The 21,905-nt window shown below is 33.1% G+C and overlaps 2 protein-coding genes across 2 annotated transcripts; both read right to left on the minus strand.

The window, feature by feature from the left end:
* Window positions 1-589: 589 nt before the first annotated feature.
* On the minus strand, window positions 590-2,898 carry LOC131615613 (uncharacterized). The gene is made up of 6 exons (XM_058886752.1): window positions 2,742-2,898; window positions 2,563-2,643; window positions 2,366-2,494; window positions 2,216-2,278; window positions 1,191-1,315; window positions 590-909 (listed from the first exon to the last, which is right to left on the minus strand). The coding sequence occupies exons 1-6, from the start codon at window positions 2,826-2,828 to the stop codon at window positions 717-719; spliced, it is 678 nt and encodes a 225-aa protein (XP_058742735.1). The 5' UTR covers window positions 2,829-2,898; the 3' UTR covers window positions 590-716.
* A 1,402-nt stretch (window positions 2,899-4,300) lies between these two features.
* Window positions 4,301-10,954, minus strand: LOC131615615 (protein DETOXIFICATION 45, chloroplastic). Its single transcript, XM_058886753.1, has 14 exons — window positions 10,384-10,954; window positions 10,151-10,308; window positions 9,910-10,056; window positions 9,331-9,509; window positions 9,044-9,179; window positions 7,956-8,052; window positions 7,770-7,870; window positions 6,572-6,735; window positions 6,141-6,212; window positions 5,875-5,991; window positions 5,683-5,778; window positions 5,475-5,596; window positions 4,904-4,961; window positions 4,301-4,676 (listed from the first exon to the last, which is right to left on the minus strand). Exons 1-14 carry the CDS (start codon window positions 10,701-10,703, stop codon window positions 4,665-4,667), a joined length of 1,779 nt encoding a protein of 592 aa, XP_058742736.1. The 5' UTR covers window positions 10,704-10,954; the 3' UTR covers window positions 4,301-4,664.
* Between the last annotated feature and the right edge of the window lie 10,951 nt (window positions 10,955-21,905).

Raw genomic sequence — 21,905 nt, forward strand, 5'->3', positions numbered from 1 at the left:
TCTTCCACTCTCACCATTTCATTTGGGATAGAGTTGAAAAAGTACTTAGGAAAAACTTTGTGACCATTTGTAGAGAGAAGACAACCAAAAACAAAGATACAATGGCAGCAACGGTGGAGTAACAGTGGCAATGTGGCTGAGAGGCGTAAATTGAAGTTACTTCTAATCCTATATTTTTATTTGTTTTTTATTAAATAAATGTTGAGTTGTTTGGACTGGATGAGTAAATGAGAATCGAAAGAGAACAAGTGTTTTTTTTTTAATAAACAGTGTACTGTGTTGTTTTAAAATACTGAATTTTATGTATTTCAAGAAAAGAAAAAAAAACTCTGGAATCAAATTCAAAATCATCACTCAGAAAATAATCTTACTTTGGTTCTGCATATAATGTAAGTGATTCATTTTATAGAGCAGAATAGAATGTAGTTGAATTTTTCACAGGGAATGCGAACCCAAGTGATTTATCTTATATACAACAAGAAAAGTTTAATTGGAAAAATTATTGTAACCTCCTCTTTCACACCAAATCCAATTTATATAATTAACTATGACAATCTGCAAACTAATTTCCTGAAGAAAAGTCATCATCTTCAGAAACAAACATTATTGGATAATCCTTCAAAAAGTTTTGGATATGATCATAAATTAAATAATGGCATAGGGGATCTAAATCCAACCAAAACAGTTAATTGTATTTATGCTATAGACCTCAAATTTCAAACAACTCTCCTGAGCTCTCCGGTATTCAGTGCGTATTGGCGGTGCTGGGACAAGATTGGTGCCACCTGAACTGCCGCTAATATTGAAGCTAAGTCATCAGGAGTCGGTTCCTTATGTTTATTAGCTGCGTGCAGAACTGTTTGCAAGATTTGCAGAGGATCCCCGTGGCTGACAACCAAAATTGCACATCTGTAGGATATGAAACATACCAAAATAACATTAATGGAATAAATATACCAAAGCATACTTACAGAAATAAGAACAATCTCGATGTTGAATAATATATTTCTTTTCTAGCACAGAAATAAGATCACAAGTCAAAATAATAAGTTAACTATTTGAAATTTTGGATAGTATTTGCATGTCAAAGTGTATATTTTCTAAGCTTGAACTAACTACATGTGCTAGAAAAGACAAGAATACTACAAGACTTCCAAATGATATTTCAGGCAGATATCAGACATCAGTACCCTTCAAATTCTGATTCAATAACGGCTATTGTTCTTGCAAGTCTTCCGGCAACATCCTTAACACTTTCTCCTCCTTCTGGCCCAGCAAAAGGATCTTTCGCATCTAATTCCCAAATCTCTGCATACTGTCAATGAATGGAAGAAGAAAATCAGTAAGTTTCTCAATACCACAGTCGGCTTTAGCATATTTTAATAAAGAGGAAGTTGGTGTTAGAAAGTTTCTGCCACGGCAGGTCCAATAAAGGGTTTGTCAAACCAGTATTAACTTTCATTTGCAAAATACTGATTCTCAAAACTATGTAGGTATATAGAAGCAACTCCAACTGTTGCATTATGGCTAACCTTACAAAATATGTAAGTAGCTGCACTAATACTCTCTTTGGCAAAAAATATGGCGGATAAGTGATAAACTAACTTATTGTAGATGAGCTTATAAACTAGTTGATGACTAAGAATGAATAAATTAGCAGTTGAATTTGTAGTATTTAGTAAAATTAGTGGTTGAACTAACTTATAAATGTAAAATGACATAAAAAAATATATATGTTAGATCAATATTTAATTTTCTTCAATTATGATAACAAGGGTTAAATTGAGAGAATAAATAAAAAGTTATAAGCCTTAAGCTATAAGCTACTTAGATTAGCTTATAAAAAAAACTATAAATCAATAAAAATAAACTATAAGCTCGTGAAAAAAATACAGTTACAGATGGATTTTTTTAAACATATGAACTTATAAGCTATAAGCCACAAGCTCAAAATCTAACCTTGTCAAACAAAAGCCTAAATGGAGTTGATTAGAATCTGACTAAGGTTATGAATCTCGAAGGCGGTCACGTCATGAGTTCGTGATGATTGATATTACAGATAATTAAGGTCAAAAGTGGCCTCATTTGTGGCTAATAAGGACATGAAAAACCTTAATGCCATGGCAAATCATTACATTTCCAATTATAATTTTCTAATTTTGGTGAAGTGCCCGTACAGTTAAATCAAAACATAGTGTTATTTACCATGACTTACTTTATCATGAGACAAAAGCTCAAAGGAAGGACCGAAATAGCGCTCTCGAAGATCATCGATCACCTGCGTAAACAATAACAAACAAGTAGTCAAGTTTTATTCTATTACAACGAACAAGGGTATTTCTGTAAATTTTGTATGGTCTCTGACCTTACACTGAGAGGCATCAAAAGGAATGTTCAATTGAGTTGCAACAACTTTTGCAGTGTGACTTGTTCTTGAAAAAGGAGAGTAACAAATGCGCACATTAGTAAGAGGTATATTATTAGCCTCTAGTTCCTGCCCAATGTGAAATTGTTAGGTTACAATTGAAAACAGTAACAAGAAACAAATAAAATGAAAAGTACCTTTTGAAATGAATTTCCAGCGACTTGTGCTTGATTAACTCCGTCGGGGGCTAATTGAAATTCAGGACGCGTGCCATTTTCCTTGAAATTGGAATTGAATCTTATAAACATGATTATGATTAATAAGGTGATTAATTACAGTAATGAAATTTGAAAAGATGGGTTAGTTAGTTAGTTACCATGGAGGAGACAACGATGCCTCGTTCGTTGGGAATGCTCTTGCCATGCCTCAGAATCCAATATTTGTTTTTTAATACCAAAGACATTTTTCTTGTTTTCAATTATTTCTCCCTTTCCCGTTCTCCTCTTCTATTCTACTACTATGAACTCTATAGGTGACAATTCACTACAACTATATAAAATACTTCATTTTCTTTAATCAACTAAAAACTTTAGACTTTATTTGTAATATATGACATCTTACATTAGCCTTAATTTGGAGTATAATAGAATGGAGCGGAGCGGAATGACATGGAATAAAATAATATTATATTATTTGAATAATTTAAAAATGGATGGAGCGGAACGGAATAGAGTAGTATGGATTTCATTCCATTTCATAACTTATCACTATATTTCTTCCCCTCCGATTTGGACAGAATGAACAATTTGCTTGTTCCGTCATAAAATTTTCAAACAATAGAATGATATTTTCATTTTGCTCTGCTCCGCTCCGTTCATTTGATGATATCCAAACATAGCCTTAATATTCTTTATCTACCAAGAAATAAGTATCATTCTTTCGGATATCATGTCTCATATTCTAATTTTAAGAATGTGTTGGAAGAGGTAATTGAAAATTTTAAAGGAATTTAAAATTTAAAATAATTCAAATGATAATCATTCATTTTTAAATTATTTTGTTTGGATGGAGTATTAAGATAACTCATTGTTAAATTTTTGGGGTCATTTTTTTTTAAATTTAAATTTTTTGGACCAAATTAAAAATTGTAAAGTAGAGACCAATTAGCAATTTTTAAAAATTTGAAAGATCAAATTGTAGATTTAAAAAATTATTAAGGACCAATTTGCAATTTTTTTAAAATTTTGGGGTCAATTTTGTAATTTTAGAAAACATGAGGACCAATTTGCAAAATTTGAAAAAATAATAGTAACAAATACATTTTATGGAGTGTGAGAGGGATTTCAAATTTTTTTTAATTTTTAGTGTCATTTCAAAATGATTAAATTTAACTTAAATAAAATACTCCATAAATTTCCATCATTTTAATTCTTATTTTTGTATTCAAACAATAAATTTTGTGCAAATCATTTTAAATTTTCTCGATACATTACATTGTCTCATTAAAATGTTTCATCCAAAAACACACTTTAAGATTTTATAATGAACTTTTATATAACGTTAATTTTGATATAATTCAACATCATAGTAAATCATTATAGATTAATCTCAAACTTTATAGATATGATAGTATGTTTCAATTCAACGGTCGATTTCAAAAATATTTATTCAAAATGAAGTTATGAACGAGTATAACTTGTGGTGTAACTCTTCTAGTATAACTCTTCTGGTGAAAAGGATCAAATTACATCCTTACAAAGACTCATAATTTTAACAATCACATCCTTATAAAAAAGTGTCTCATATTTATATAGATTCATAAATAACTTAATAAAAAACAGTTTGTTTGACAAAGAGGAACAAAAATAGAGCAAAATTGTGCTCCGAAAGTAAGGGTCAAATAAATTCTGAAAAGCTTACAGAAATCACCTGAGCTCAACTTCAAATTAAGGCTAATGTAAGATGTCATATATTTTGGATAACGTTCACATAAATTTCCTACCCATGCATTTTCATTCTTAAAACGAGTCGCCCGTAACTTCTCAAGTAATAGTTGTGACTACAACGATACAATCATGTAATGTAATTTGGCCGAGGATTACATACCCAAAATTGTCTGCTTATCTCTACAATACTTGACTGTTCTACACCGCATTTGATTACAGAAGTGCTTCTAAAAACTATTTCTTACAATAAGCACTACTGAAAAATCAAAATTCCAATATATCCTCTAAATATGGTATCCTGTGCAGAGTAAAATGTCAGGTTCATAGTTTCATCCATATCTCTGTCTTAAGAATTAAGAGACTATCTGCAAACATAGAATTACAAGATTAGGTGCCAGATTTATGGTAGATATTAGTAATATATGAACTGCAGATTATGAAGAGCATAACTATAAATCAACACAGAATTTATAGAATAGCAATGCTGTTTTCCTCGCTAACATGGAGAAGTAAATTCCAAGAATGACATTTACTTTATTTTAGTCATTCATAAAGCCTAGATATGTTTGAAATTAAACAAATACACACTGACCTTTGTAATCTGAAAATCCTTGTGTAGGAACCACCACGGACCATTCTTTGATAGTAATCTGAAAATGCAAAAGCATGACTTGTTTAATAACAAAAAAAGGGTACAACTAGAAGATGTAATAATGGAGCCATGCTATCTTTCGTCACTAAATCTATGAAATTATCATTTCCCATACCGTATACTTTCTCCACATAAATTCTTTACAATCTTGCTTCAAGATTTGACAATCAGCCTAACCGGTATTAATTATGGACTAATAATTTCAAACAGACCATCTAATAAAATAGGATTAAAATCAAGGTGCTATTACAATTTCAAATGAAATTACTCTAGTATAGTATGCATATCATTCATACTTTATCATTTAAATACGATTAACGGAGTTGAGTTGTCATGCGCCCAACATGCATAAAATAATTGTTCCAGTATAAGATGGACAAATCTGTGCATTAAAATAGCCACCATAAATGGGATAGATTGCGTATTTACTATTTAGACAGGAAAGAAACAACATGAAACATTTATTCGTGATGCTCTCGTGCATGGATGCAGCATTAATTTGTCAATTTACCTGACAGAACCAGCTACTGCTCGAAGTGCCATGAAGAGAGTCAATCCCATCCATACACCGCGAAGGCCAAAACGTGGAGAGGCAAATACCAAAAATGCTGAGGAGAATGCTCCCACAATCATCTATGAAGAAGTTATCATATAAGTTAACCTCGTAAAACATATTACCAGGACAGGAACATTGTAACAATTTCAACAAAAAAACTTACCATGGAGAAAGCAGCATATGGGAAATCAGAAACACCATAATGGAGACCATCAAAAATATAAGCCAGTGCATTAAAAGGTTGAGAAGCACTGACAAACTGGCAACAATCACACATAAGTTATAACAGTGTAAGCCAATATCTGAGGCAAACACAGAAGTGATAACCAAAAAAAAAAAGCAAGACCATACATACCAACACTCCAGTTCTGACAACCTGTAAAACTTCTAAGTCCTGGGTGAAAAGGGTAGCTAAAGATCCAAAAGATGCACCCAGAATTGCAGTCAGGCAGAAGCTTGTCAGCAGTCCAATCTGGAAAGAGGCATCATCAGGTTCACAAACAAATTCACAAAATTTTGTATTTAACACAGTTAAAACAGCCATAGATTTCCAAAATTGTAAGAATAAATAATGAAAGCACTTGCCATTAATACGAAATGCACAAAAAGGAAAACACTTACCATTAATACAAAATGAGTAATTTCCTTCACAGCTTTGTATTCATGTCTTGATATAGAACTTGCAATTAGGGCCTATCAATAGTAAGAGAGAAGTATGAGGAAATAAAGGCATATGCAAACAAGATAGTAATGAAGAAGTAATTGCCAAGCTTTAAAGAAACTAGGATGTTAAATTTTTAAAATGTGACTCAAACAGGCTGAAATAAACAATCACTGATGCCTGTCTAAATAAATGGTCACTATGACAGAACTTTGCTGTATGCCATTATTGTCAGCCTTTTGTTGGCTTAACTTGCTTTATTGTAAGACACCTTGTAACTATTACCAGTTTAAGAAAGGAAAAGAAAAACATCGCACAGGGCAGGGAGGGACTAAAACGAAAGAAAAGTAAAAAAAATGAACTTGTTTTTAGATAAAGGATGATTTAATACCTGAGCAGATGTAGCCAATGAATCTGTAAGAAGGGAAACGGCTAACCACATTTGCATGCATATTTGATGTGCAGCCATAGCTACTGGACCATGACGAGCAGCCAGTGATGTCCCCAATGTCAAGGTTGAAAGAACAGCAAGTGTTCTTCCAATAACAAAACCACCTATAGCAGCCCACAAATCATAACTGAAACAACTACATTAACCTAACAGAAAACTATATAATGTACACACTAAAGTGAAAATGAGAAATGTTCATGTGAAAAATTTGTTTACTATTCCCTCCGTCCAAAGTATAAGTCAATGAAACATCAATGTTTATTTTCCTATTATACCCTTTACTATTTACTATTATTTCTTTTTTCAATACCTTTAATTTATCTCTCTCATACCATGAATGAATGATAATTTTTTGTAAAGTAACTTATAATTTCTCTTCTTCATACAACATTAACTACATTTATTAATTTGTGTGAAAACGAAAAAAGTGACTTGAAATTTGAGATGGAGGGAGTATCAAAGGGAAAGATAATGCAAGACAGGTAACAATATGTTAGATTTCTTATTCAAAATGTGTATAAGATGAAAGGACAAAACTGATTATATCAGTTAAGGGAAAATTACTGCCACTTATACTTTATGGGATAGTGTCTGCTCGTTAAGGGGTGTTGCTGTGGGCAGTAATTAATTATACAATTATTTATGTCTATTCAATTCTAGGTGGTATGTAATTATAAAAGGGAGAGACACTGAACAGGGGGAGTTTATCTTGGAATTATTGAGTGGTTAATGGGAGAGACCCAATTCTCGAACATTTGGAAAGGGAAGAGAACCAAGCTATCGAAACTTGGTAGGAGGAACTGTGTCCTCTGCACTGTTTCTTTGTAACTTATCAATTCTGCACATTACAATTGTGTGATTGAAAAAGTAGCACTTTTTAGATGGATATGGTTGTTGAGAACTCATTTAGCATCTAATTGTGATCTTCCCTTTCTTTTCCTATTATTCTATGGGAGAGAAAATCAGTTTAGGAGGAGAACCAAATGCACTTTTGAACTCAGGTCTTAGCAACACATAACAAGTAAACAGAAACCCCACAATAACACATGATGTAAACACCAAAAGCACACTTTAAACTCAGGTCTTAGCAACACATCACATATAAACAGAAACAACCAAGAGAAGGATAACTCCTTACCAGACTTAATATAACCGCCAAATTGCAAGTTTCCCATTTTTGGAGGTAGTAACACAGCTCTCTTATTTAGACACCAGATCATCAACAAGGTCCCAATATATCTGAGGCATGAAAGCTCCATCATAGTTAGAGTAAAATTAAGTCAAGAAATAGAGAAAGAAAATAATGTAACTGAAAAGATCATACTGAGAGAGAACGGTGGAAATGGCTGCACCGGCTACACCCAACTTAAAGTGATACATAAGTAAGGGAAATAAAAAGACCGCTGAAAGATTACCAATGCCTGCAATTTCATAAATGTATTAGGAAGACACGTGCATACAATATCTAAAAATCATGAATATGATTTTAAACTTTTACCAATCATTGAAACACAGTAAAACAACAAGCACCCTTAAGATATCGGAAAAAAAATTATTCTCCCTTTTTAAATGTAAATTCCAACAAATTAAAACATCATTAATATACCTTGTTCACTCTTCAGAGAACATACCATGGATAATTTTATCCTTATGAGATGCATTCAGCCATGCTAAATGTTGGATGAGAAAAAAATACCACAATAACAAAAACATTTCCTATCTCAAAGGTTGTACATGTAACTTTCCATTTACATCATATAGCAAACATAATGCATTGTTTTCTAAAGAAATTCTGTGATCAGTATAAACATATTCCAATGTGATTAACAAAGTAGTCTTTGTTTCCCGTCTTTACATATCAATCATGTACAGACAATTTATAGACAGAAGCTTTCTCAAACACATACAATTAAGCACTTAGAAAAAAACACTTTTGTGCTAGCACTCGCTACTTACTACTACATACATGCTCGCAACATGAAACATTAGGCAGTAAGGCCACAATAATAGACAACGAAATTTTCACATGATTTATGCGAGCTTGGTAGGAAATCCAAATTATTTAATGTCACAGGAATCATGATTAAAAGAAAGGCATTCAAAAGGCAAGCAATGAAACAAGAATCAAAGTTTTAAAGCAGAATATTACCAAAACAAGGAAATGATGTAGTGATCGGTACTATAGTATTTATTTTATAGATTTTTGTAATCTCGTTAAATAATAATAATAACAAAAACTACTACTATAGGAGCTTAATAAGAGCTTTCAAAAGGATGAGAAAATGTTGAATAGTTTGAAGCATATAATGGCAAGGTATTAGGGCATATGCAGAAGATAGACCCCAAAAAAACAGAAAAGATGTTCAAAAACACAAAATTATCAAATAAATACACATTAAACCAAACACTTGCCTAGACATATAACAGGTGTTTTAGTATCCTTAAAACCACGAAAAATTCCTTGAAGAGCCAAAGAAAGCACAACCGCAGGAGCACCAAATGCTCTTAACGAGAGAAATTTTTGTGCCGGACCAAGTGTTGGATTTCCCTGATAAAAAGTAGAATTATTCAAAGATGAGATTACAATCCATGTTATAGACTATAGTCTTCTAATTCACAATCAAAAGAATTAAGCCTTCAAAGTACTACAGATAGACATGAAAACGAATAGCAAAGACAGCGTTGAGGTGAAAACATACCACTGATACACCAATCAAACGAAGAAATGTTCGAGATCCCAAATACATAGCCAAAGCCTCAAAAATGCCAATCCCCATGGCTAATAGCAAAGCAGTGGAAACAGAGGAGAGTTGCTTTCTTTCATAAACTGCTGTGAAAGGGTTACCATTACCACTAATTTCTGTACTACCACCCTGATCTGCAAGGAAATCAAAGTCATTGTTAGAAAATGATGCAAATGTAGTAGTAGTGATACGACATGTCAACCGCAGATCGCAATACCTATGTAGCACTGACCGTGTCCCTGTCGGATACCCGCGACGATACTTGTGAGTTGTGATTACATTCAATTTATTAATTTTTTCAAATTATTACCAGTGTAGACGTGTCAGTGCCGTGTCCGGTGTGTATGTGCTTCATAGCGCAAAACATAGTGGTTTTTTCAAAAATCCACTAGGCGCAATAATATAGTCGTCGACAACACTTTATACTAAATACTGTATCACCTAACAATATCTATTTATTCAAATTGCGCCGCTATTTGACAACAATGCAATACTAAAACAAATAAAAAGGTAAGAGGTGATAAATTAATTAACCTGAAGCAGAATCAGAATTTTTAGCAACATTTGCCATATCTTCAGCAACAAAAGATGTAGCAACACTAAGAAGTGGAATATTAAACAGCTTTGAAATGATGTTAAAGATGGAAACAGAAACACCAGCAGAAGCCAATTCCACAGTACCTATAAACAAATCAAATAAGAAAAAACAATAAGTTAAAATATGAATAGCAAAAATCAAAGCAAAATTGAAGAAGTTTTAGTTCTAATTACTAACCAAGTCGACCAATGTACGCAGTTTCCATCAACTGTGCCATTGGATCAATAGCTTGTCCAGCAAGTGCAGGCAAAGAAAGCGATATAATCTCACGTTTCACATCCGAAATTGAAAAACGTTTTCCATTTTCAATCTGATTTTGATTAACCGGTAACTCACTGTCAAATTTGAAAGAAAAAAATGAGAAACATTCAATGAAAATTGAAAGATTGAAAATGAAAACAGAGACTTACGGTGTGGTTTCGGCATCGCCGTCGTCATCGCGATGAGATTCATCATCGTCGAGAAGAGACTGTTGTTGTTGATTGAGGTGAGAATGATGAGAAGAAGCGAAACAAGGTTTTGGTGAGGGTTTAGAGGAACGAAGCGTTACGAAGCGGGAATTTCTAAGTCGAAGTAAGTGTGGGCCACTACTGAGACCAATTACAAATTTATCAGAAGAGAAAGAAGCTCTACGCCTGTGGTTGAATGATGTGAAACGGTTATAGTGAGAAGAGACGTAGGGGGACGAAGAAGAAGCGTTGTTCAAATTGCTAGCAACCTTCATGTTCATGATTTCTTGTTCGAATTAATCAATACATGAGGTGATAAGATTAGATTTTTAAATAGATAGATAATAACAATGATAATTATTTATGTTTAGGTTGGGTGAGTAAAGAAATGGAAAATTTATTTGGTTATGATATCATGATTATTGAATTCAGATTTAAACAGAGAAGTGAAAAATCATTTTAATAGTGATACTATTAAAATTTCCAATCGAAAGCACACAGACTCAACTTTTCTGGGTTTGCAAATTAGGTTTGGCCACTCTTTCATTTTTTATTTATTGAAATGAACTATATTTCATTTTTGTCACTCTTTACGGCTCTCTTTTATGGTTTTATGACCGATATTATTTTGATAGAATTGCAGTTATTCTTAAATATAATTGTTATCTTTTTAAATGAGTCTTGACTTTATTCTAGCACTTCGACTATTGATTTTATTGTTGAGTTATTTACTCTCTATGTCGATTGTTTTGGATAGGTTTACGCTGCATCTCAAAATTCGCCCACATATTTTTTAACCTTAAAGAGGTTCCACATCACATTCATATACATATTTCATTTAGATCATTCATCCAATACATTCATTCATATCATTGATTTTTTGTTTTCTTGAACCCTCAACCATGATTTTTTGTATGAATTCTTACCTTGCCTTAGAAAGTAGGGAATATTCACATGATGATGTGGTTGAATTCAAGTTGGGGAGAAAAATGATTGTGCACTTATTTGGTTGTTGCTATGAAATTGAAAAGAAAAGAAAAAAAATGTGAAAAGAAAAGAAAAGAAAAAGAAAGAAAAAAAATGAAAAAATTTTGAAAAACAAAAAGGAAAGAGAAGCTAATAATTGTGCTAATAAGTATTGTGATTGGTTTGAGAAACTTGTGGTTAAGGAAGAAGTTTAATCGAGATTTTGTTGCTTAGGACTTTGGTGGATTGATCACTCCCTTAGGTTTAGGCAAGTTTTTGTTTCGATTAGCCTTAGGACATATCCTTTGTTTGTTAACCAAGCCACATTACAACCTTGAAAAGTCCTTGTGATTCTTGCTTTTGTATCTTCAATGTGATTTTTGGATGAATGCATAATTTAATCTTTTGTTTGCAAGATTGTTGGATGAGTGTTAAAAGTCCCTCACCTTTGTGTGTTCTTCATCCATTGATGAAATTTTGCTAGGTGTGATTCATGAGATAGCATGTATTGGTTTAGAATGTTTTGCATGATTTTTGTACTTAGGATTAGTTTCATTTATATGTTGTCGTTGTAGTATAGTGGTAAGTATTTACTATGTTTATACGTTTTTGTATTGAGCCATACATTTGTTTCTGGTTTTCAAAACTTGTTGATTCAAAATTCTTTGGTTTATTACTTTTGATTCTTTGATTTATTTGACATTGTTTGAGGACAAACAAAGTTTCAAGTTGGGGAGAGTTTGATAAGTGTCAAAATGTCGATATTTTGAGTATATATTTGTGGCACTTATCGATTCTATTCTTATGATTTTTGTAATAAAATCCTAACTTTTGTGTAAAGATGTGCATACTTGTGTTTTTGATTCATTTTTATACCAATTAATAGTTTTCCATTCATTTTATAGGTATTCATGCATCTTTGGAGCATTGAGTAACAAAGACCAAAGGCTAAGCTTCAAGAATGCAAATTCTACCAATTCATCAAAGAATAAGGCTCAAAATAAGGATGATAAAAATTATCGTTTTTGTTTCCATTCATTCATTATTGGATAGAGCATTGAATAAGCTTTCCAACGCTTCGAACCGGGCGCAATTCGGAGTTACGGTTCTCAACTTATGGCGAAAACAATATTTCACTTTTGCTGTCAGTCCGCTGAGCGGAGCTCCAGCGGAGTAAATCAGAGTCTGGATACAATTTTAAGTCCGCTGAGCGGACCTGCTAAGACAGCAGCTCGTTAAAAGGGGCAAAAATCACATTTTTAGATTATGGGTTGGGTATTTTTGAGTCCTAACACCACCAACTTCATTCTTAGATCAAAATTAGCTTAGAAAACAACTTCGGAGGTTGCATACGGATGATCGGGGGTGGATTGAGCGTCGAACGAAGCTGACAAACCGAGAGATTTTCGGTTCATTTCTCTTCTTCTTTGTGTATTTCTCTTTGGTTGGGTTTTGTTTGTATATTTACTTGAATCTTATGTATATTTACCGATTATAATGTTATGTTTAACTTGCTTTACAAATCTGTGTTGATATTATCCTGGATTTTTGCTCTATGCTGGGGATTTGGGGTGCTTTAGAGATAAACTTCTTGAATCCTTATCTAGGATGATAATCTGTTGGTTCTGAACTCTAGAGATAGATTTAGAGCTAGCATTCACTGTGGGTATCTGTACGTAATGCTTTCGTGTTTGAGCGGCGCACGAGAGATCGCCGACGCGAGAACACAGATGTTCTCGTGACTTTGCATTAGAGATAACCTTAGTTGTGAGATGATCTCGTTTATGCTCCAGAGATGGACGTTTATGTGAGAGATACGTGATAACATAGATGAGTATCGTAGGTTGAGTATAACGGGTTGGTAAATGTATGTTTGTGAAGAGTGAATATATTTACTTTCCTGATAAGTTATTTCTCTTCTAAGAATGTGTTTATTCTTTTCTTGTCTATATCTTTGTTTACTTTTTGCTCATTCAAACCCAAGCTCGAAACCGTAGAAACTGTTGAATGGCATCTCTCCATCTCTGAGGACGATAATTCCCGGATCAATATTTCCAAATCTTTTTTGTTGCTTGCCCTATACTGCATTCAACATCCACCTAATCTTAACCCATATTCATCCTATTCATCATCTCCTTATTCATATCCCTACAATAATTATCATCAACAACTCCAACCAACAAACACCTCTTCCACAAATTGTCATCAATATCAAACCCATTCTAAAATTAGAAGAGATTCTGATAAGTCTCTCCAAGTGACTCATCCCTCTTTTAAAAAAAACTCAAAAAACAAATATGCTTATATCGTTTCCGGCAGCTCACTCTACAATGAGAATTGGCGAAACCCTCTCCCCAAACCTCAAACCCCATCCTCAAACGCAGTGGTTTATCCCTAAACCCATCGTCTCTCCTGAATTCACTTTCAATCAAAATAGAAACAAATCAGATCTCAAATATTTGCTTCTCATTTAAATATATAAGCTAAAAGGTATCCCCAATTCGGAGCGACGGCGGAATCTCTGAGCAAAGCATCAACGGCAATATTTTGGATCGGCACCGATGTTCACCTATACAACGACCTTGACGACGTCAACATCGTCCCTCTCCTTCGCAGCAGGTTTGATTTTAAGATTAAAAATATTGAGAACTCTCTCCTTATACCAGAAGATGAAAAGGATTTTAAAAACAACCAAGCCACTTACCTCACTGTAAACGACGACGCCGATGACGTTTTTGACGAAGCTTCCTCTATTGAATCCTCTCAAGACGATTTGTTTGGTGAAATTGACAGAGCAATCTCCCTCAAACGCAAAGAGTTTTTTAAACAAGGTCTTCTCAAACCTAATTCCTCTAAGGAGGATATTGCCAAAGTCATTCACGAAGACCTTCAACCATTGGAAGTGGATGATACCGAAGAAATCGAGCGACTCAAGGGACTTGCAGTTGAAGTTGTTGATGGACCAGAAGGATCAAGCCGCCCTCTCTTCGACGGTGCTCAATATTATTCTGTGATTAATGTGGCTATTGGGGATGGTATACCTATCAGGAAGTTGACGTACAACCAGTCAAATAGTGCATATAGTGTTGCTGATAAATGGCTCCTCAAGGAGGGTCTTCCTCTTTCCTTTCGTGAACAAGTCGAACAGTTCATACTTCACAGTAATGGACAAAAGGATACCACTTTTGATGCTTCATTTCGTGATTCATACACCGGCTCCAATGCTTATGTACCAGGTCATCATTCACGCACAACCGACATCTCTGTGAAGCCTAAATTCAAGCATATTCCTAAGAAAGGGATGCTTGCTTTTGATACTGCTCATTTTGACGGGATCTTTAAAAAGGTTGCCGAGTTCAATAATGCCTTATTATCTGACCAGGAAAAGCAGAAGTTATCGTTGGCTGAGTTGGACGTTTCCAGACTAGATGGCATTGACAATACACTGAAAGATACTTCACATTACCATGTTAGTAAATTTGCAGATTCTGAAATAGCCTTGCTACTAAAAATGTTATCTTCGTGGCCAATCACAATGCTATTTCCTCTCATTGATATCATAAGGATGTTAGTTCTTCACCCAGAAGGGGTGGTTGCACTTCACATCATGCATCTTGAATTCCTTCAAACTCTATATGTTTTCTATTACCGTTTTATAAACATTCGTGGAGTTTTTCTCTTCATTGTGTGGGATCCGGGAAAGATTAGTGTAGCAACAAAGAGGACTGGTATTCAAACTTTCTGCAGGGAACATGACCGATCTTGGATTCTTTCAATGCATCCTAAAATGAATCTTTTGGAAGCTGGTCATGACTGTAGCATGATAGTCTTCAAGCTGGAGAGAGAAAGGCCCGCCTTCGCAGTTCGTGGTGATTCTTTGTTCGACACGAAAGACCATTTTTTGCGATTCTATGAATTTTCAACACAGAGAGAGACACAAGTACTTACTTTTCTAAGACGTGGTTCTTTAAGCTTGAATCAAAGTCCTAAGACTATTTCCTACAGTCCTAATGAAAATTCAATTCTTCTCTATTCAGATGTGGATGGTGGAATTCCTACTAAATTTGTGATAATTAATGATGGATGGCAATCTGTTAGTATGGATCTCAATGGTGTAGGAAATGAGTGCAGTATTGTTCCTGTTTATAAACAAAAAAAATTGCTCTTTTTGAAAATGGAAGTCCATGACACTTCACAAGGAAAAGAACCTCATTGAAATGTTATTTTTTTCTCCTCAAAGTTATATGGCACAAGTGTTATCTTTTGCAAATTCCAATACCAAACTTGCTATTAAACTTTTAAATGGCCTTGTAGCAGCTTGTGACATGAAATCAATTTTGGGTTTGTTTTTTACTGATGATGTACCTAGATTGAGTTCAAAATTACTTCAACCGTTTGGAAACAACAAGCATGCTTTAAAAGTTCCTTAAGCCAAACTTTAAGTAAAGGAGTCAAGTGTAATTTCAATGTATGCTCTAGATGAAATGACAAGCAGCACAAGCATAAGGAAGAAATTGAAAGCCATTTTGGTCATTAATTTAGAGATTTATCTCAATTACAACCTTGAGGACAAGGTTGTTTTGAAGAGGGAAGTAATGATAGAAGGGTATAATAGTTATTATTTATTATTATTGTTATTGGATTCTAGTTGTATTTGGGCCTTTAATAGTTGTTGGGCTTTTAGGTTTAATATCCATTTAGAGTAGTATATATTGTAGTCTCATAGAGACATTTGGAATCAATTAATAAAATGAAAATGTCATCTTTATTCTAATCTCTTAGATAGTTTTGTATTGTTCTTCCCCTTTTCAATTACAAACCCTAGTTCATAGTTTTGGTAGGAATAACTTCCTATCAGATTCACTTTTTTTCCAGTTTTCAAAAACCCTATTCACTCTCTCTCTCTTCACTCCCACCTTCAACCTCTCAACAAAACCTCTCTAACAACCATAACAAAAGCTTCTTGCTCCTCCTTCACTCAAAGAGAGATTAGCTCTCATTCTTCACCTCCTCTATTTTTCTCCTTCAAGAAAATCCTCACAATAACAGTGTCAACCACCATAGAGAATCGCCAGCGAAAATGGTTATGCGTCTATATATGGAAGTGTAACGATCTCTTCCATCTCTGCTTACAAGAACCAGGATCCTCTATTTCATCTCACAATCATCATACGCATTTGAAATCTTCTTCGAAGATCTTTATCCACATCATTTTGTTCCATGTAATGTTCAAGTAATCTCTGAGTTTATTTCTCAGAGATTTGTATCGGTTGGAATTGCAACTATTCGCATCAAGATCCAAGGGAGGCGGTAGAGTTTTTCTTTCACGTGTTCTTGCAAGATTCGTCAGGTAAGTCACTGAAACCTTTTCAGCATGTTTAGTGGATATTCGTATGGCATTTGCATATATCGTACTCCGCCACCAGAGGCTAGAGCTTAGCTCACATGTATTTGGCGAATGCTTGCTGCATTTGGTTTGTTGTAGATTCCATTGGCATGGTATGATGTATGAATGTGTGTCGTCTTGAATATGATTATTGTAGTTGGATTCTATAAGTTAAGATGAGTCGTTTAAATTTGTCTGTCTCAGTTTATTGGAATTTTTAGAGATTAGGGCATAGGTTCTAGCTTGCGTTCATGGTGATTGAGGTATTGAATGAAATAACTAAGGCTAGATCCGTGACCTATGCACGACTCCTATTTCTGGGGAGTTTGTGTCGCGCTCCGACGAGATTTAAGTCGGAGAAGACGACTGGGATTACCTCCGGTGTCTACTTGTTTTAATTGTCTTAGTTTCGTTTTTTACGTGGCTTGGTGGTATTGGTGTGTACGTATTGCTTTCCTTGTTTTGTTTTATCTAATTCAACGTTTTGGGTGAGGGAATATTGTGTGTCAGATGGTGAGTGGCTGAAACAATTTTTGTCATGTAGTGATTTATAAAAAGCTGACCCATTGATGTATTGTCCATTTATTTTCATGTCACATCTGCATGTATTGAACCATATAATAAAAATAATTATTGGTAAAAATCTGAGGCATGCTACTTAATTGATGGTATTGGTTTATAAAAGCTAGGTTATGGGCCACGAATTTTGAATGTTACTTGGGTTTGTACTTGTTTTTGCTTGTTCACCATCCTCTTACTGATGAGGCGTGCGTTTAGGATAGATTGGGCCTAGCAGTTTCGTTTTTCACACCAGTAGAAATCTGGCCCATACGCTTACAACATAAGTGGTAGTCCATTTTCAATTGCTAGTTCACCCCATACCTAGGCAGACTTACAGTTTTGCTTAATTTTCTTTTCTTCTTAACTTCTGATTGATTTTTCATTTTTGAGTCAAATAAAAAATTTGAAAAAATATGTTTAGAGCCCTATAACATGTTAGGGTATTTTTCATTATTTTTGTGGAATTTTATAATTGGTTTTGGTATTCTTAATGACCCATTTTCTTCAACATATTCATGATAGCTTAGATTTTGACCTTTTGTGCGTTTTTCCTTGTTTGAGTGACTTATAAATTAAATTTGGTCCCTATATTTTGTGTGAATTCAGTATACATCTATAGGATATCATGTGTAAAAATCCAAGTGCAAATTTTATTTTTTGATTAGGTTTTAGATTGATTCTTTAAGTCTCGACTCACTAGTGTTTGTAAATGCCTTTTGTTTGTATGATGCTCATAATTAGAAGTAAACTTGTGAAATGTTTTGGATCCTTTTTTGTACATAATAAGGAACCTTTAGAGGTTTTTGGACCTATAATTTGAGATTTTTAAATTACTTCTTATAGCTTTAATTGAAGCCTTCTTTTAACATGATACAATTTGCTTTTAGTTGTTACTTGTGACACAAACTTTGTCACTTTGACTTGTAAAGTTGTTAATTCACTTTGACTTAATCTCATAGATGTTTGGGAACCTCTTAGAAGCCTATTACCTTCTGAATTTTTGGTTCCTTTCATAACATGTATGCTTCTAAACTTCATTCACACTTTGACATGTGTTTGACCTAATTTAATTTGTTCTTGTAAGACATTTACTTTGTTTCAAACTTGTTGATTAACATGTATTGATGAGAGGTCCTTGACCTATAATATGATTTTTAGTGGCTGCCTTTATTTGATTTCTTTTAGGTTCCACCTTTTCGAAACTTCATTTCTTTTCAAGCTAACTTAGTTAGGTTTCCTTTTGAAGTATGTTCATTGCTTGCGGATAGAACTTGTTGTTACTTCTTCCATTTGATTCAAACTTCTTTGTGTGACATAAGAGGTTGTAAATATGTGTTATGATACTGAATTGTGAGATATTTTCACGCATCAATATGCTTTGGTTGTTACCTAATTGCCACATACTCATTACTTGAACTATTGTTGTTTCTTATACTACTTTGACCTAAAACTTGGGAGATTTTTGTGTGATGCCATGAGACTTTGGTACTTATTTTGAGATACTTAAATACATGTTATACTTCTGTCCTAACTCATTTCTCATTTATTCACTTGTATATTCATACATGTTTGAGTTTATTTGAGTTATCTTTTGCTAGTAAGCATGTTAGGTTGTAGCCTAAATATAAAAATGTTTGTTAATTGTTGGATACATGTGAGTTGTTACTCAAAAGTATGTTTGTTGTGATGCTACTTTGTTAAGTGCATTTTGTTTTGAGTTTTGTTAAACTTAAATGCACAATTGTAATTGTTTTGCTTGTAAAGCATATGTCTTGTCTTGAGTTCTTGTTAGTTATTGAGATGTGTGCATGATAGGTTGTAACCTTAAGTCTTGTACACTTGTTTGTTTCCTTGCCTTGTTATGTATGGTTTTCTTTGATGCTTGTAAGTATACAAAGTAGAATAGTAATCCTTAAGCCAGGGTAGTAACCTTTAGCTTGTATCTTGCCTTATTATGTAGAGATATTTTCTTTGATACTTGTAAGTATTCAAAGTAGGATAGTAATCCTTTAGTTAGGGTAGTAACCTTTAACTTTGTTGTCTTGCCTTGTTAGGTGGGGACTTCTTGGGGACTTGTGAATTATTCTAAGTGGGGTAGTAACCTTTGGCTAGGAGATGAAGATGAAGATGATGGAAGAGAGGGAAAAGAGAGAAACCTGTAACCAAATTTTACGTTATTGAAAAACGGTTACAACAAATGATTCTACATACTTTTTTATTACAAAATAAAAAACAACATATACTAAACTCATATTTGGGCAAACTAATTAAAGCCCAACAGAAGGTCCAAAACATCTAACAACAAACATTCTGAATGTGCAATTACACTTCAACACAAAGTACTCTACATTTGATCGATAACATTGGAATTGAACAACATTGAATTAGTGGAGTAAACAAACGTAGACTACATGCAGTGAATAGGTTGATTTTGAACATCATAGGTTGGTTGAGCAATTTACTACACTTAGTGCACTATGTTTCAGGTGTACATTGAAAGATTTTTCAATGAAAAGTCATTCACTACATGACATAATTCTTACGGTCTGTATTGGAATTGAAAGAAATGCAGGTGTGGATTGAAAATATTAAAATAAATTAGGTACTTTAATAATGTGTTTGATTGCACGTTTCGATGCCCTTATACAAATTTGATATGAAAATGGTGAAGGTTCAAAACATAGCTTATGTTCAACATGAAAATCCATTGCAATTCATAAAATCTAACGCTAAACCAACCAAATCCTTAGTGTGTGTTTGGAAACGCGTCCACATAACCTTTACATATGTATATAGTCTATTTCGTCGGAACCTCTTTTGGGAAAAATTATGAGAATTCCAATATCGATTCCATCCTTATGTCTAGAACCATTGAAGTATTCACTTACATAATTTTGGGTCATTTCGACCAATGAATGGTCGACAATGAAATCTGCCACAATCTGGCCTTTGACGGCCCTCAATGGTGCATAAGTTAATGAATATTCGGTAAGGGCTAACACCTATTTTCTGATTCGACTATGAAGGATAAGTTTAAACAACATATGTTTAATTATGTCGAAATGAGAGTAAACATAAACTGGCTTTATATAATGCTCGCGTTTGGCTCATGAAAAGTACAAGCATTTGTGCATTTGTTAACAAAAATAATTGGAGAAGTCTTTGGTTAGAAATTGAATCAATGTTGGTCATTTGTGCATTTTCTAATGTGAATATTGTCCATTGACACTTTTTAATTAAATAGAAGAATACTTTACACAATATAATATCTTTTAGATTCAAGATATTTCACATTTTCTTATGGAAAAATATATATGTGGATAGATTAGGCAATATAGCCTTCTTTGTTGATGAAGATACTCCATGAAATTCACTCTTTATTTTTTCTTTTGAATACTATCAATTTTTCTAACTTCTTAATGTTAGGTTTGAGAAAAACTTGCATGGATGAACATAAATCCTTAGTGTTAAAAACAACCGATAAGAAGAGAAAAAATACTAAACTTATTTAAAATTTAATTTATTTTTTAATTGAATTCGTGTGACTGATTGTATTGAGTAGGAGAGAGAAAAATTTATTTATATTTTTTAATAATAAAAAATTGTGATGGGCTTTTTTGCAAAGCCACATCTTTAGTCTTATAGAAACTTCCAATTTAATATTAAATTTGAAGAAAAAAAATGTATTATACGTTTTTCAGTTTTTCAAGAATAAGGGAAAGAAAAAGATTAAGTCCAAAGAATCAAAGCTGTAAGTTGTAACAAAGTTTAAGAGTGAGAAATAAGAAATTGCAAAAGCAAGGTAAGCATATATAATAGTAACTAACCATACTCTAACCAACCTTGACTTCCAAATTTAGCTACAGAATCTTCTAGTTAATTTGTCAGAGTCAAGCATCCAACAAAACTTGCTATGCACTCCATATTTAGAGTGAGAAAAAAATATCATATTTAGAATTAAAAAAAACAGTTTTGCAGTGATAAATATTTGATTGTAAATACAGGGTGAGTTTGACTAGAATCAAACGTTGACAATTATAACCATTTGTTGGATGCACGTCCAACGGCAAAATAGATGCACCCAAATACACACTAACTATTTATTTCATATAAACAGAAAATGACAAGTATTTGATGTGTTCACAAAAATAAAATAAAAAAAGTCAAATTAAAAAAATATTTTATCTAAAAGAATAGTATGTTTTATTTTATAAAGAATTTTTTTCCTTTTTATAATGAAACTCAATCTCATCTTATAGTAATAGAAGTTTTTTTTATTGACAGAGTAAAATTTTACTGTAGGACAAACACTTTTTAAAATTGTTTGAAATAAAGTGCTTAAATATAACAAATATATATTCATTCGATCAATTTTTTTTTTAGTTCATGTGTCTACATTTGATGTCCTAGTAACACAAACAAGACAATCTTTTATATATAGTCCAAACATTTATGTATAATAATATTGTATAATAATATTGTATCTTTTATATTGATAAATCTTATTTTTAAAATGATTGTATTTGTGTGTAAACTTTTTATATGTATTATATTAGAGTTTAGAGTTTAT

This window comes from Vicia villosa, linkage group LG7, assembly GCF_029867415.1.
Source record: "Vicia villosa cultivar HV-30 ecotype Madison, WI linkage group LG7, Vvil1.0, whole genome shotgun sequence".
NCBI lineage: Eukaryota > Viridiplantae > Streptophyta > Magnoliopsida > Fabales > Fabaceae > Vicia > Vicia villosa.